The 16,864-nt window shown below is 46.9% G+C and overlaps 3 protein-coding genes across 6 annotated transcripts in view; all 3 read left to right on the forward strand.

Annotated features, from left to right (window-relative positions):
- The window catches only part of LOC102757680 (protocadherin gamma-C4), a 130,930-nt gene that overhangs the window by 40,150 nt on the left and 73,916 nt on the right, over window positions 1-16,864 (forward strand). Inside the window, exon 1 of one of the 4 annotated variants that reach the window (XM_006776954.2) lies at window positions 4,513-7,241. The exons of 1 other annotated variant lie outside the window; for it this stretch is intronic. In XM_006776954.2, the coding sequence (XP_006777017.1) occupies window positions 4,818-7,241 (2,424 nt within the window). In that variant the 5' untranslated portion in view covers window positions 4,513-4,817. Of the gene's footprint in view, window positions 1-4,512; window positions 7,242-9,206; window positions 9,419-13,309; window positions 16,038-16,864 lie in introns of those variants that run through there. 2 more of the 4 variants (XM_006776959.2, XM_006776953.2) reach the window with 2 other exon arrangements.
- On the forward strand, window positions 296-2,805 carry LOC102752239 (protocadherin gamma-B5). Its single transcript, XM_006777025.2, has 2 exons — window positions 296-2,692; window positions 2,797-2,805. The coding sequence occupies exons 1-2, from the start codon at window positions 530-532 to the stop codon at window positions 2,803-2,805; spliced, it is 2,172 nt and encodes a 723-aa protein (XP_006777088.1). The 5' UTR covers window positions 296-529.
- LOC107185161 (protocadherin gamma-B6-like) lies at window positions 9,425-11,235 on the forward strand (the record flags this gene model as incomplete). Its single annotated transcript, XM_015572608.1, has 1 exon — window positions 9,425-11,235. A coding segment is annotated over one exon (1,710 nt), but the record flags the coding sequence as incomplete, so codon positions are not given.

The following is a 16,864-nucleotide window of genomic DNA, read 5'->3' on the forward strand; positions in this document are numbered from 1 at the left end:
AAGAGTGGTTTACAGTTGTAAGTATGTGAAACCCAGTTTATTCTTGTATTATTATCTATTAATTATTGTATTATTCTCCGTATGAGCAACTGCAAACCTACTTTTGCCCTACCCTGTATATATAGGTTTGTATAAAAACCCCACGCGATATATCTAATGCTTTGAAAACAAGAGTACAGATACCTTAAAGAAGGTCTTATAATTTAAGATGTAAATATAGTAACAAAATTACTGTAGCTCCTTAGCCTGAAGCAGCAGAGGCTGCAGTTTCAGAGTGCGGACTCTGGGCGCCGCTGTTGGCCAGAGTGGAGAGCTGGGCGCTGGTGCTCGCCTCGCGCAGCCGCAGCTCGCTTTCCTCCGCTCACTCGCTAGAGCTGGCCTTTCCACCGCTCCCTCCTCTGGAAGAGAAGAAACCCTGACCCCCACGCAGGAACTAAGGGCTCTTCGGGGCTCTGGACACCCGCGACACAGACATTACTGGTCCTCCGGCGTCTTCAGGCCGGTGAGCGCGCTGAGGGGAGCAAGAGGGATGGGGAGCGGCGCTGGGGACAGGGGCTGGGCTGAGCGGCGGCCAGTGCTCCTTCCCTTCCTGCTGTCTTTGTTCTGCCCGGCGCTCTCTGAGCCGCTGCGCTACCGCATTCCCGAGGAAATGCCCGAGGGCTCGGTGGTGGGGAACCTCGCCAAGGACCTGGGGCTCAGTGTCCGCGAGTTACCGACTCGACAACTGCGCGTCAGCTCTGAGAAGCCTCACTTCACTGTGAGCGCGGAGCGCGGGGACTTACTTGTGAGCGGCAGGCTGGACCGGGAGCAGCTATGCGGGAAGAAGCCAGTATGTGCTCTGGAATTTGAGGCTGTTGCTGAAAAGCCATTGAACTTTTACCACGTGAACGTGGAGATCGAGGATATTAATGACCACCCTCCCAAATTCACGCAAAGCTCCTTTGAGCTGCAAATAAGTGAGTCCACACTGCCGGGTGCGCGATTTATATTAGAAGTAGCGGAAGATGGCGATACTGGCCTAAACTCTCTGCAGAATTACAAACTCTCTCTAAGTCCTATTTTCTCCTTGATAAATAAGGAGAAACCAGATGGTAGTAAATACCCAGAACTGATATTGGAGAAACCCTTAGACCGGGAACAACAGAATCATCATCGATTAGTCCTCACTGCCTTGGACGGCGGAGATCCACCCCTAAGCGGTACCACTGAGCTCCAGATCCAGGTGACTGACGCCAATGATAACCCCCCTGTATTCAAGCAGGACGTGTACAGAGTCAGGCTTTCAGAAAACGTGCCCCCGGGCACCACGGTGCTGCAGGTGTCAGCCACCGACCTGGACGAGGGCCTCAACTCAGAAATAACGTATTCTTTGTCCAGGACGGGGCAAGTGTTCCAACTGAATTCAAAGAGCGGGGAAATTACCACTTCGCGGACACTGGATTACGAAGAAATCAAAGAGTATTCTCTGGTAGTGGAAGGAAGGGATGGTGGAGGACTGGTTGCACAATGTACAGTTGAAATTAACATTCAAGATGAAAATGACAACAGTCCAGAAATTACATTCCATTCGCTGGTGGAAATGATTCTGGAAAACGCAGTGCCAGGAACTCTAATTGCTTTCATCAAAATACATGACCGTGATTCTGGGGAAAATGGGGAGGTTAATTGTCGATTAGAAGGTAAAGTCCCCTTTCAGATCATCTCTTCATCCAAAAGTTCATATAAACTGGTAACAGACGGGACCCTGGACCGAGAACAGACCCCGGAGTACAATGTGACCATCACAGCCACCGACAGGGGCAAGCCGCCCCTCTCCTCCAGCACCACCATCACCCTGCGCGTCACCGACGTCAACGACAACGCCCCGGTGTTCCAGCAGCCAGCCTACCTGGTCCACGTGCCAGAAAACAACCCGCCCGGGGCCTCCATCGCGCAGGTCAGCGCCTCCGACCCCGACCTGGGCCCCAACGGCCAGGTGTCCTACTCCATCGTGGCCAGCGACCTGGAGGCACGGGCGCTGTCGTCCTACGTGTCCGTGAGCGCGCACAGCGGGGTGGTGTTCGCGCAGCGCGCCTTCGACCACGAGCAGCTGCGCGCCTTTGAGCTGACGCTGCAGGCGCGCGACCAGGGCTCGCCCGCGCTCAGCGCCAACGTGAGCCTGCGCGTGCTGGTGGGCGACCGCAACGACAACGCGCCCCGGGTGCTGTACCCGGCGCTGGGGCCCGACGGCTCTGCGCTCTTCGACACGGTGCCGCGCGCCGCGCAGCCGGGCTACCTGGTCACCAAGGTGGTGGCGGTGGACGCGGACTCGGGACACAATGCCTGGCTGTCCTACCACGTGCTGCAGGCCAGCGAGCCCGGGCTCTTCAGCCTGGGGCTGCGCACGGGCGAGGTGCGCACAGCGAGGGCTTTGGGCGACAGGGACTCGGCAGGACAGGGGCTGGCTGGGGCCGTGGCGGGCGGGGGGCCCCAGGCTGAGCTGCAGTTCTATCTGGTGGTGGCCTTGGCCTTGATCTCCGTGCTCTTCCTCCTCGCGGTGATTCTGGCGGTCGCCCTGCCCTTGCGACGCCCCTCCAGCCCCACCACCTGGGGCTGCTTTCAGCCTGGTCTCTGTGTCAAGTCTGGACCTGGGGTTCCCCCCAACTACAGTGAAGGGACTTTGCCCTATTCCTACAATCTGTGCGTGGCCCAAGCTGGGAAGACAGAGTTTAATTTTCTAAAATGTAATGAGCAGTTGAGTTCAGGACAAGACATGCTTTGTGGTGATTCATCCGGGGCCTTATTTCCACTTTGTAGTTCTGGTGAATCGACTTCCCATCCTGAAACACTAACAACGGTGAGTTCCATTTAAGTGTCTAGTCCTTTTCATCAATGACCCAATTTTCTGTATTTGTATGAAAACATATTACACTTCCGAGTCTAGTGAGTTGTTTTAGGGATATTATAGCCTCTCAAAAAGCTGAGCTTTCATTCTTCAAGGGGAGTGTTGAATTGGGAGTAGTTATGTGCCATAAAACAGAGTTATCTTACCAAGTTTGGATTTTCAAAGTGATGAGAGTGTGTTCTTTTTTCACAGCAAAATTATTGTGCCAATTTCTTACTTCTTTTTCAAAGCTATTGAAATTTACCCACTAATTGTCTCATTCCTCATTTAACATGTTAAATATTGTATTATAAGTAAACATTAAAGTAGGCAATCATTTAATTAATCCTTTAGAGCAAAGAAACTACACCCAGGTATTTTCCTTCACTGATTTCACTGGTACTGTTTCTCTCCCTTGTTTATGTTTATTCTTCATGTCTTGTTCCTTATATCTACCTACTCATGATTTTTTGAATCCCTTAAAATTGTAAGAAAAAATAATCTGTGGTGTGTGTGTGTGAGGCAGGGTGGGGGGGACTCAATTAACTCAACAGAAGGTCCAAATCATTTTCTAAATTCCTTCAAGTTTTCTTGAATGCAAACTCTTCCTCTTCCTTTTACAGTATAGGTATCAGGAGAGACTTGATATAAAAAAAAAGGGGAAATGCTACTGCCTCTAACACTCTCATCTCTGACCTCTATTTTTTGAAACAAAGGGGAACGCATTAGATTTGTGTTATTATTTGGTGCCCGAAACATAACTAGAAATTCTGTCATCATCATTGTATCTGTAAGAGGAAAAGAGAATGATAACTTCTTCATTTTAAAGACAAAAACTTCTAATTCCATGCATATATAAAGTTGCCATTAAATAAGCGCCAGTCTTTTGTTGGTTTCCTTTAGGAACTGCTTCAGTAAATGGGGCCTTTGCAAATGGCTGAAATTTATCATAAAGGCACTTGCTTTTTCCTTTCTAGTGGTAACAACTTGTCTATTTCTTGTATTCTTTTTTCCAAGTTGTTACATAAGTTTCAGTGACTCTTAGAATAAGAAGTTTAAGACTACTTTAAAATTGCATGATTTCTTCATGGAAGGACTGAAATGAAAAACCTGCTTTTCAGTGTATGTTCATTTGAATCTTCCAAATGCATCATGTATTCACATAGAAAACTAAAATTTTTTTAAATAGCACAAGTTTTACAATCACAAATATGTAAAATTTAAAAACCAATGCGTTTTAAATTTAGTAATATTAGGTGAGAAAGTTTACATCTATTGCCTAATTAAAATTACTTTGCAAATAAAATTTTAAGGAACCCTTACTCGAGGAATTTTACTATAAAAATACTTGACCTTATAAAATAACTTCAAAGTGAAAAATCTATCCATATATTCGTTCAATATAAATTATGTAAGATACATATATGTCTAAAATTTAAAATAGAGAGAAAGCTAGACTCTACCCAAAATTCAAGTTAATTTGATATCAAGAAAACTGGCGATTTAATAATATACTTAATAGAAATTTCTTTCCACTACGACATCCACAAAGATGATTGCTTTTGAAATATGAACGTAAGAAATAATTAGAGAAATCTAAAATCGTAATTAGAAGAGAGCAGCGTTTTCCTTCAGTCATCTGTGATCCGAGTGCTGTACTGCGTATCTGTGAGTGCAGTAACTGCTTAGGGCTCTGAGCGCCGCTGTTCACCAACTCTAGGAAAAACTCCATCCGCGCTCCCTCCGGATGTTAGAATCTGCCAACTACACAAAGCCCCGCGGACCCCACATCCCAACCCCGGGACGGCAACAAAACGCAGCCTCCTCACTTGGGGCACGCCGGGTCTGTCCTGAGGAAAAAGACGACCTTCATTGGCAGCAGGAGAAGAGAACCTAAGGAGTCAGCGCGGGGGAAAAAGCAGTCTGGGGAATTAAAATCCGGAGTGACGCAACAATGGCCGCTCCAATGAATAGCCCGCCCCGCAGAGGACTGGTCCTGCTCTGCCTTCTCCTGGGAGGGTTGTGGGAGATCCGGGCCAGCCAGATCCGCTACTCCGTGCCCGAAGAGACAGTGAAAGGCTATGTCGTGGGCAACATCTCCAAGGACCTGGGGCTGCAGCCGCAGGAGCTGGCGGAGCGCGGAGTCCGCATCGTCTCCAGAGGTAGGACGCAGCTTTTCGCTCTCGACCCGCGGAGTGGCAGCTTGGTCACCGCGGGCAGGATAGACCGGGAGGAGCTCTGTGCCCAGAGCGCGCGGTGTCTGTTTAACTTTAAAGTTCTGGTTGAAGACAGAGTGCAGCTTTATGGAATAGAAATAGAAGTCACTGATATGAACGACAATGCCCCAAAATTCCAGGCAGAAAATCTGGAAATAAATATTAACGAAATTGCGGCGCCTGGCACACGCTATCCACTCCCAGAGGCTGTTGACCCGGATGTGGGCTTGAACTCCCTGCAAAGCTACCAGCTCAGCCCCAATCACCATTTCTCCCTGGACGTTCGAACTGGAGACGACGGAACTTTAAACCCAGGGCTGGTGCTGGAGCGCGCCTTGGACCGAGAGGAAGAGGCTGCTCACCACCTGGTCCTCATCGCCTCTGATGGAGGCGAGCCTCGTCGCTCCAGCACAGTGCACATCCTAGTGACTGTGTTGGATATGAATGACAATGCCCCGGTGTTTGCTCAACCGATTTACCAAGTGACAGTCCCAGAGAATGTGCCCCCTGGCACCCAGCTGCTTACTGTAAGAGCTAGTGACCCGGATGAGGGAACCAACGGAGAAGTGGCATATAAATTCTGGAAAATCAGTGAAAAACAATCTCCGTTATTTCAGCTCAACGAAAAAACTGGGGAACTATCAACAGCAAAGAGTCTAGATTATGAAGAATGTGCATTTTATGAAATGGAAATACAAGCAGAAGATAGTGGAGGGTTGAAGGCATGGACGAAGGTGCTCATTTCGGTGGAAGATGTAAATGACAATAGACCCGAAGTGACCGTTACATCTCTGTTTAGTCCAGTTAGGGAAGATGCTCCTCAAGGAACAGTAATCGTTCTTTTCAATGCTCATGACCAAGACTCTGGGAGGAATGGTCAAGTTGTTTGTTCCATCCAGGAGATCCTACCTTTTCGATTAGAAAAGTCAATAGAAGATTATTATAGAGTGTTGACATCCCAAATTCTTGACCGAGAAAAAACCTCCGAATATAACATCACAGTGACTGCGACAGACAGAGGAACACCGCCCCTGTCCACAGAAATTCACATCACTCTGCACGTGGCTGACATCAATGATAATCCACCCTCCTTCTCTCAGACCTCCTACGCGGGCTATCTCCTGGAGAACAACCTTAGAGGCACCTCCATCTTCTCTGTGACAGCCCATGACCCTGACAGCAATGAGAATGCCCGAATTACTTACTCCTTGGAGGAAGGCACCATCCAAGGGGTGCCTCTCTCCTCCTATGTCTCCATCAATGCAGATACTGGTGTGATTTATGCGCTTTGTTCCTTCGACTATGAGCAGTTTCGAGATCTTCACATGCGAGTTAGGGCAAGTGATAGTGGGAACCCACCGCTCAGCAGCAGCGTGTCACTGAACTTGTTCGTGCTGGACCAGAACGACAATGTGCCAGAGATCCTGTACCCCGCCATCCCCACCGATGGTTCCACCGGCGTGGAGCTGGCCCCCCGCTCTGCAGAGCCCGGCTACCTGGTGACCAAGGTGGTGGCCGTGGACAGAGACTCCGGCCAGAACGCCTGGCTGTCCTACCGCCTGCTCAAGGCCAGCGAGCCAGGGCTCTTCGCGGTGGGGCTGCACACGGGCGAGGTGCGCACTGCAAGGGCCCTGCTGGACAGAGACGCGCTCAAGCAGAGCCTGGTGGTGGCAGTTCAGGACCATGGCCAGCCCCCTCTCTCAGCGACAGTCACACTCACCGTGGCCGTGGCTGACAGCATCCCGGATGTGTTGACTGACTTGAGTAGTCTTGAGATCCATTCCGCCCCGGAGGCCTCGGACCTCACGCTCTACTTGGTGGTGGCCGTGGCTGCGGTCTCCTGTGTCTTCCTTGCCTTTGTTATCGTCCTGCTGGCACTCAGGCTGAGGCGTTGGCACACATCACGGCTGCTCCAGGCTTCAGGAGATGGATTGGCTGGCATGCAGGCTTCTCACGTTGTGGGCGTGGATGGGGTCCAGGCTTTCCTGCAGACCTATTCCCATGAGTTCTCCCTCACTTCGGACTCTAGGAGGAGTCACCTGATCTTCCCTCAGCCCAACTATGCAGATACACTCATCAGCCAAGAGAGCTGTGAGAAAAAGGATCCTTTGTGTCTTTCAGAGGATTCAAAATTTCCTATAGAAGACACTCCTTTGGTTCCAGTGAGTTCCATTTTTTCTTTCTGTCTATTATAATTGGTTTTCTTTCAAGTATTTGTACTAAGGTAGGATATGTTGTTAATAACGTATTTTTCACCATTTAAGTTTTTACTGGGTCCAATTTTTGTTCTAACATCCATAGAAAGAATTTATTGGTTACATCACTGACATGATTTGCATTTTCTCATAATAATTCATTGGGTCAATGAAACCTTCCTTTTGGGACTGCTCTCATGATCTGGGGTTAACGTAGGTTTTTTTTGATGGGGTTGCTTTATTAGTTATCCTGGTTCACTACTAATTTTAAGGCTGGTTTTCCATTCCTGAAACTTATTGTTATCTCCAATGGCCACATTGTGGAATTCTTATTTAAAAAAAAAAAAAGATTACTATAGTCAATACTATCCTGTAAGGGTAAATTAATGAGAAGGCAAATGCATTCTCTCAGAGACACAACTGAAGGTCCGGGTTTACTGCTTCTGCTTTTCTATTTCTATGGCAGGACAACACCCCTTTCAGGTGACTTTTTCAGTCTAATGTGTGTAGAGATTGTTTGCATTTAAAGATCATTTCTGAGGAAGATTCAAACTTCAGTTATCATGTATTTCCAACCCCAATTAAAGCATGTTTTATCCTTTTAATGGTGAAAATTTTAACATCCTTGTTTTCATATTCTTAAGGTTTTAATTCCCGAATGCAATAAGGTCAACTTATTAATAGCTTGAAACTTCTTTCCTATACTTTATGCTTGCTCAAGAGGGGTTTCTGAGACTGAACACTCTGAGAGGGGAAAGTAAGGGAAATGAAAAGTACCCTTGGATTGTGTTATTATGGCTCAGTTCTTCAACTTTTGAGGCTAGAAATAAATCTGGTTATGGGAAATGATTTAGGAAAATATTTTCAGGAACTGCTAAGAAGGTTCAAACAATACTTTACTGGCTTTTAGCTATCAGGAAAAGAATAATGTATTGTTTAATTTGATTTTACACATACTTTCAGTTCAAATAATAAATGACACTCTAGGAGGCTTTGAAAATAAGCTTTGCAGTCAACTCAAAATGCTATTCTAGACATGCTGGATACAACGGCTCGTATGTCTGGGAATCTATTATGGCGTGCAGACATTATAATTATTTCAAATATTCTCTATTTCTAATGTAGTAGAAAAAAAGTAAACCATCACCTGTAGTCATATTTTTAACCATGCAGTAAGGAAATCTTTTGGTTAAAGCTTCTGCCTTGGGGACTAATCTTTACTACTTAGTACTCACCAATATTAAAATATGTATTAATTTGAAAAATGGCTATTGATGAAGGTTTCTGTGTCAAGGTAGGTAACTACTATTCTAGGAAAAAATGTCACTGCCTTTAAAGAAGAACATAAGTATCACTGGGGGAATGACTGGACAGAGTGTGGAAAATCTTAAATTATAGTTTTCTTAAACTAGGTAGGACTTCTGCATGGGTAACAGATTATATAATAGAATATGCTTAAAGATAAAAGTCTTTTTTTAAAAAAAAAGATAAAAGTCTTATCACCTCAATGTCTCATCTTAAAAGAAGTTAATTAAAATATCTTGGGTTTGCTTCAAAATAATGAGAGAAGGGAATATATATTAAACAAAGATGGTCTTTGTTGATCATTGTTGCATTTGGGTGATGGGTATATGAAGATTCAATAATAATGCTCTCTGCTTTAGTATAAACTTGAAGTATTCCATAATAAATTTCGTGAAAACACTAAGTATATAGGCATCCGATGTAAACAAAGATTGGGGGCTATTATATAACTGCACTTTTGAAGAGAGATGTGCCTTCTGGAGATAAATTGGATTCAAGCCTAAAATGCCAGACTGCAGTTCCACACGGAGACTCTGGGCGCCGCTGTCGGCCAGTGCAGGGCGAGCGCTGACGGCCGGCACGCTCCAGCCTCTAGCCTGGGATTCCCCGCGCAGCCACCAACACAGAGAGAAGGAAACCCGCTACCACAGCGGGGCTCCTGGCCGCGCAGACTCTCTTCAGCCCGAACGGATTCCCAGCTCTGTCCTGGGACGAATGCTCTTCCCGTGACACTGTGGCTTGCGTTTCTTCGGCTTTCCGGAGAGACCGGGACCCAGCGAGAACTAGAGCGCGCGATGGGAGGGAGCTGCGCGCACAGACGCGGGGCCGGTCGGCCGCAGGTACTGTTTCCCTTCCTGCTGCCTTTGTTCTACCGCGCACTCTGTGAGCCGATCCGCTACTCGATTCCTGAGGAGCTGGCCAAGGGCTCGGTGGTGGGGAATCTCGCCAAGGACCTAGGGCTCAGTGTCCAGGAAGCGTCAGCTCGGAAGCTGCGAGTTAGCGCGGAGAAGCTGCTTTTCAGTATAGACAGGGAGAGCGGGGACTTACTGGTGAAGGACCGAATAGACCGCGAGCAGATTTGCAGAGAGAGGAGAAGATGTGAATTGCAGTTGGAAGCCGTGGTGGAAAATCCCTTAAACATTTTCCATATCATTGTGGTTGTTGAGGATATTAATGACCATGCTCCTCAATTCGATAAAAAGGACATACATTTAGAAATTTTTGAGTCTGTATCCGCAGGTGCACGAATATCCCTTGACCCTGCCACTGACCCCGATATAAACATGAACTCAATTAAAGACTATCATATCAATCCTAACTCTTACTTCAAGTTAATGGTTAGAGTTAATTCCGATGGTGGCAAATACCCAGAGTTATCTTTGGAGAAACCTCTAGACCGGGAGGTGCAGCGGTCTCATCGCTTGATACTAACGGCCTTGGATGGAGGGGACCCGCCACGAAGTGCCACCGTTAGAATAGAAATTGTTGTCAAAGACACCAATGACAACCCCCCGGTGTTTAGCAAAGATGAATATAGAGTCAGTGTCAGTGAAAGTCTGCCCCCTGGGTCCTCCGTGCTGCAGGTGACAGCCACTGACCAGGATGAGGGGGCCAATGCCGAAATAAGCTACCACTTCAGGAGCACTGCTCAGAGTACGAGGCACATGTTCTCACTGGACGAGAAAACAGGCCTGATTAAGAATAACCAGTCATTGGATTTTGAGGATATGGAAAGATATACCATGGAAGTGGAAGCAAAAGACGGAGGTGGTCTCTCCACCCAATGTAAAGTCATAATAGAAATCCTAGATGAAAACGACAACAGCCCAGAAATAATCATCACGTCTCTCTCGGATGAGATTTTGGAGGATTCCCAACCAGGAATGGTCGTGGCCCTCTTCAAAACACGGGACTGGGATTTCGGAGGAAATGGCGAGGTCATGTGTGACATAGAAAGAGACGTTCCTTTCAAGATTCATTCTTCTTCTAATAATTACTACAAGCTGGTGACAGACGGGACCCTGGACCGAGAACAGACCCCGGAGTACAATGTGACCATCACAGCCACCGACAGGGGCAAGCCGCCCCTCTCCTCCAGCACCACCATCACCCTGCGCGTCACCGATGTCAACGACAACGCCCCGGTGTTCCAGCAGCCAGCCTACCTGGTCCACGTGCCAGAAAACAACCCGCCCGGGGCCTCCATCGCGCAGGTCAGCGCCTCCGACCCCGACCTGGGCCCCAACGGCCAGGTGTCCTACGCCATCGTGGCCAGCGACCTGGAGGCACGGGCGCTGTCGTCCTACGTGTCCGTGAGCGCGCACAGCGGGGTGGTGTTCGCGCAGCGCGCCTTCGACCACGAGCAGCTGCGCGCCTTTGAGCTGACGCTGCAGGCGCGCGACCAGGGCTCGCCCGCGCTCAGCGCCAACGTGAGCCTGCGCGTGCTGGTGGGCGACCGCAACGACAACGCGCCCCGGGCGCCTCCTGGTGGCCGTGCGGGACGGGGGCCAGCCGCCCCTCTCAGCCACCGCCACGCTGCTCCTGGTCTTCGCTGACAGCCTGCAAGAGGCGCTGCCGGACCTGAGCGAACGTCCTTCGCCCTCTGACCCCCAGGCTGAGCTGCAGTTCTATCTGGTGGTGGCCTTGGCCTTGATCTCCGTGCTCTTCCTCCTGTCCATCATTCTGGCGACTGCCCTGCACCTTCGTCGCTCCTCCAGTCCCTCCGTTTGGGGTTGCTTTCAACCTGGTTTCTGCTCCAAGTCTGGACCTGTGGTTCCCCCCAACTACAGTGAGGGAACATTGCCCTATTCCTACAATCTGTGCGTGGCCCAAGCTGGAAAGACAGAGTTTAATTTCTTAAAATGTACTGAGCCCTTGCATTCCGCTCAAGACATAGTTTGTGGTGATTCTTCTGGGCCCTTAGTTCCACTTCAGAGTGGGAATGATTTCACTTCGCATCCTGAGACCCTAACACCGGTGAGTTTCATTTCTGTGTCTTCAATAATATTCTACTAGTTTCTCATATTTCAGGTGTACTACTTCATTTTTATATCTAGAATAATTTTTTAGAAAATCCATAACTTATCACTATTTTGTCTTTTCAGTGTTCACTTTAGCTGTTATATTTTTCAAGATTTTTTACTTGGTTCAGAAGTTGCTCTATAATTTAAAAAGAATGTTACTCAATTAGAGATATCTTTTCAAGCTGAGATTAGTAAAACAGAGACAGTGGTCTTGGCTTCTTACGAAATAAATACATATAACCTATCCAAATCTGCTAAGATTTAAGATAAAATTTCTATATCCTACTTATATGTTTTTAAAGTTTAGTAATATTCAGGCACTCATTATCGATCAAAGCATGTGCTCCTTCCAAAAGAACATTTATTGCATACAATCTTATAGGTGTTTTTAGATTTCTTTTTTCACTATTTTAAAAATTTATAAAACGGTAAGCATTTGAGAGGTATGGTGAGCAGATCCATGAATTCCTGAGATAATATGTGATGTTATAGATGTATGATGTATTTTTCTTGGGAGAGGTGTCAAAATTTTGTTTCCATTGCCAAGGTTTCTATGGTCCCCAAAACTTAATACTAACTACCCTGGCTGAATTTTTTTCTTCAAATTTGGTCCTCCTGGCTTTCTTCTTATATTTACTTGTCTTTTACGGAGCTCCAGTTGTACTCTTTTCCAATCTTCTTTCCTCTCCATTGCAAGATCAAGAATTTCCAAGAAAGCAAATGAAATGCTCTTACCTTTTGTGTTCAGACTCTGTCTTGGATTGTCTGGTATACAAATCTTTGAAGACTAAAGATAAAACCTTTAATGACTAAAGATAAAATCTATGAAGAGTTACATATGTGGGACATAGTGACATAAATACTTCTGAACACATGTTCTCTGTATGAAAGAAGTGAACCTCTAAGCCCTTCACCTTTGAAGGGAGAACTGCTGTTGAGTTGATGGGCACATACAATTGAGAGTATGTGTAGCACTTTACTTTGGGCTCCCATACAAAATGTTAAAAGAAGAGAATATTTAAATTGGCAGCAGTGCCCTGATGAAAACAGGCCATTTGACATAAGCACTTATGTTTTAAACACCTACATCACTATTTCTAAGTTTGTTTTTGAAAATTGCAGCACTTGAATCTCCTGTACATATATCTCTTCCAATTACAATGCAGACGTGTTCCCCTTAGTTTTTGATTACCTTCTCAACTTCTTTAAATAGGTCAAACCCACTTCTAATAATGTATACCCCAAATAAGATCATTAAAAAGATTAATAGAGGCTCAATAAAACTACTTTAGAAAACAACATTTTGAAAACCTTTTATACAATCTTAACACTAAACAAACTTAATTAGTTAATTAAATCTAAAATAAAAAGATTTTAAGTGAATTGTTAGGGGCATCTCTCAGAGATTCTATATGAATGTCTAAACAATTGGATTGTTTAAATCTAAATTTAAAATAAAATTGTAAGACTTCTGAATATTTTTAGAAGCTCACATGAAATAAAATAAGCATTACTTACCTCTGGATATATTTCTGTTGAGAAAATAAGTGTTGAGATACATATTTAACAAACTATTTTCACTTCGCATTTTATAGTACTTTCATTCCAGTTTATTCTATCCAGTAAAGAAACCTACTAATAGTTTATTTACTGATATCAGCCAAGAAATCAAAGAAGTAATGTGAAATAAAATAAAATCTCCAACAAAGAGTAGCGCTTGTTTTTTATGGCATACACAGCGGGTGCAGTAACTCCTGAGGACTCTGGGCGCCGCTGTTCACCTACGAGGAAAGAATCGCAGCCAGCGCTCCATCCGGATTCTCGGGGCTCCAACTACACAAAAGCTCCACAGTTCCTACAAACCGGCTCCGGGGCTGCAGCGACACTCACTCTCGAATTTAAGGTGCTCAGCCTACAGAGACTCCTTGCAGCCAGAGGAAGAGAAAGGGACCGGTCCAAACACGCAGCGTGTCCAGTGAGGACATCGCCAGAATTCCGTGACCAAACAACAATGGCCGCTCAAAGGAATCGCTCCGACCGCCGCGCGCTGGTTCTGCTCTGCCTTTTCCTCGGTGCGCCGTGGGAGTCTGAGGCCCGGCAGATCCGCTACTCGGTGCCTGAGGAGCTGGACAAAGGCTCCTTCGTGGGCAACATCTCCAAGGACCTGGGGCTGGAGCCCCGGGAGCTGGCGGAGCGCGGAGTCCGCATCGTCTCCAGAGGGAGGACGCAGCTTTTCGCTCTGAATCCGCGGAGCGGCAGCTTGGTCACGGCGGGCAGGATAGACCGGGAGGAGCTCTGCGCTCAGAGCGCGCGGTGTCTGGTGAGTTTTAACATTCTTGTGGAAGATCGGGTGAAACTTTTCGGGGTAGAAATAGAAGTAACTGATATCAACGATAATGCCCCCAAATTCCAAGCGGAAAATCTAGACGTAAAAATCAATGAAAATGTCGCTGCAGGGATGCGTTTCCCTCTCCCGGAAGCTGTTGATCCGGATGTGGGCGTGAACTCCCTACAGAGCTACCAGCTCAGCCCTAGTAGGCACTTCTCTCTAGCAGTTCAGAGCCGTGCCAACGGTGCCAAGTACCCGGAGCTGGTGCTGGAGCGCGCCCTGGATCGGGAGGAAGAGGCACAGCACCACCTGGTCCTCACCGCCTCCGACGGGGGTGACCCTCTCCGATCGGGCACTGTCCTCATCAGTGTCACTGTCTTCGATACCAATGACAACGCACCTGTCTTCACTTTGCCTGAATACCGAGTGAGTGTTCCGGAGAACGTGCCCGTGGGCACACAGCTGCTGGCAGTCACTGCTACCGACAGGGATGAAGGAGCCAATGGAGAAGTGACATATTCGTTCCGAAAATCACCTGATACACAATTACTGAAATTCCAACTCAACAAAAATACCGGAGAAATAAAATTATCAGAAAATCTAGATTATGAAGAAACAGGCTTCTATGAGATAGAAGTACAAGCAGAAGATGGAGGAGCCTATCTTGCAACTGCAAAAGTGTTGATTACAGTAGAAGATGTAAATGACAACCGTCCAGAAGTGACCGTCACATCTCTGTTTAGTCCCCTGAAGGAAGATTCACCTCTGGGGACTGTTATCGCTCTGTTAAACGTGCACGATCTAGACTCTGGGCAGAATGGACAGGTCACCTGCTCCATAGCAGGTCATCTACCATTTAAGTTAGAAAAGTCCATTGACAGTTACTATAGATTGGTGACCCATGGGGCTCTTGACAGGGAGCAGGTATCCTCCTACAATATTACTGTAACAGCCACAGATGGAGGAAGCCCACCCCTGTCCATGGAAACTCACTTCACCCTGCAAGTGGCAGACATCAATGACAATCCGCCCACCTTCTCTCACATAGCCTACGTTACCTATGTCCCAGAGAACAACCCAAGAGGCGCCTCCATCTTTTCAGTGACTGCCCTGGACCCTGACAGCAAAGAGAATGCTCAGATTATTTACTCTCTAACTGAAGACACTATCCAAGGGGCACCTCTCTCTTCCTACATCTCCATCAACTCTGACACAGGAGTCCTGTATGCACTTCGCTCCTTCGACTATGAGCAGTTTCGTGACCTACAGATGCAGGTAACTGCCACAGATAGTGGTAACCCACCCCTCAGCAGCAATGTGTCTCTAAGCCTATTTGTGCTGGACCAGAATGACAATGCTCCAGAGATCCTGTACCCCTCTCTTCCCACCGATGGCTCCACCGGTGTGGAGCTGGCCCCCCGCTCTGCAGAGCCCGGCTATCTGGTGACCAAGGTGGTGGCGGTGGACAGAGACTCCGGCCAGAACGCCTGGCTGTCCTACCGCCTGCTCAAGGCCAGCGAGCCAGGGCTCTTCGCGGTGGGGCTGCACACGGGCGAGGTGCGCACTGCAAGGGCCCTGCTGGACAGAGACGCGCTCAAGCAGAGCCTGGTGGTGGCTGTTCAGGACCACGGCCAGCCCCCTCTCTCGGCCACTGTCACACTCACCGTGGCCGTGGCTGACAGCATCCCAGATGTCCTGGCCGACCTGGAAAGTCTTGAACCTTCCAACAACCCTGACCACTCCAGCCTCACGCTGTACCTGGTGGTGGCAGTGGCTGCTGTCTCCTGTGTCTTCCTTGCCTTTGTCATCATGTTGCTGGCACTCAGACTGCGCCGCTGGCACACATCTCATCTACTCCAGGCTTCAAGAGGCAGGTTGGAGGGTGTGCCCGCCTCGCACTTTGTGGGTGTGGATGGGGTGCGGGCTTTCCTGCAGACCTATTCCCATGAGGTCTCCCTCACTGCTGACTCTCGGAAGAGTCATCTGATCTTTCCTCAGCCCAACTATGCAGACACGCTCATCAGCCAGGAGAGCTGCGAGAAAAAGGATCCTTTGTCTTTGCTAGATGACTCGAAGTTTCCTATAGAAGATACCCCTTTGGTTCCAGTGAGTTCTATTTTTACTCCTTTCCTTTCATTTAAAAAATTATGATTGGTTTTGTGTTTAGGTTTGCAGCATATCGATGGGAATTTTTAATCTTTATTCTTTCATATTATCCAATTCGATTTGCTTCTTGCTAACATAGTCTAGAGTAGAACTTGTCAGTTATTAAGACTATGGCTTCACTTTCTGATAAACATGTGTGATGGCAATGAAGGTCTATCGTCATAAGATGGTTACCATTAGTTTTGCAGAGCCTTATCTTTTATAGTTTTGTGTGCTGTCCTTTGGTCAGATGCTGAAATCCTAGCTCCTATTTTGAAGGCAAGTCCGGTAAACATAGGTAAATGTCAGAAACAAATGCATTGACATCACTGGAAACATAACTCAAACACAAGGCCACTCATTTCCTTCCCAAGGAGAAGGGCAGAAGTACACCTTTGTGGTTATATTCTTTAAACTATACCTTGTAACAACAATCACAATTGAATTTACTTCCTAGAGATTTAGATTTTTCATCAGTATTGTATAAGAAATCATAACAATGAGTGCTTAAACTTTCCCAAGTGCAATCATATCTGGTAACATTGCAACACCTTCTTTTTGCCTGAGATTCTAATTTCTTACCATAGTGTGGAAGACATAGCATTTTAATTTGACTTTCCTTGCTCAATCAGGTTTCTAGAAAACATATAGAAGGTTAAATTATGCTCATTTTAAGTTCTTCTCTCTCCCTATTATTTTTTTGGTTAAATTCTCCAATCTCTGAGGCTGAAAAATATAGAGAGATTGGGGAGACAGATGGGTTGTACATGTTCCCAAGGGATGTGTGG

The sequence above is a fragment of the Myotis davidii genome, unplaced genomic scaffold (genome assembly GCF_000327345.1).
Source record: "Myotis davidii unplaced genomic scaffold, ASM32734v1 scaffold89, whole genome shotgun sequence".
Taxonomy (NCBI): Eukaryota; Metazoa; Chordata; class Mammalia; order Chiroptera; family Vespertilionidae; genus Myotis; species Myotis davidii.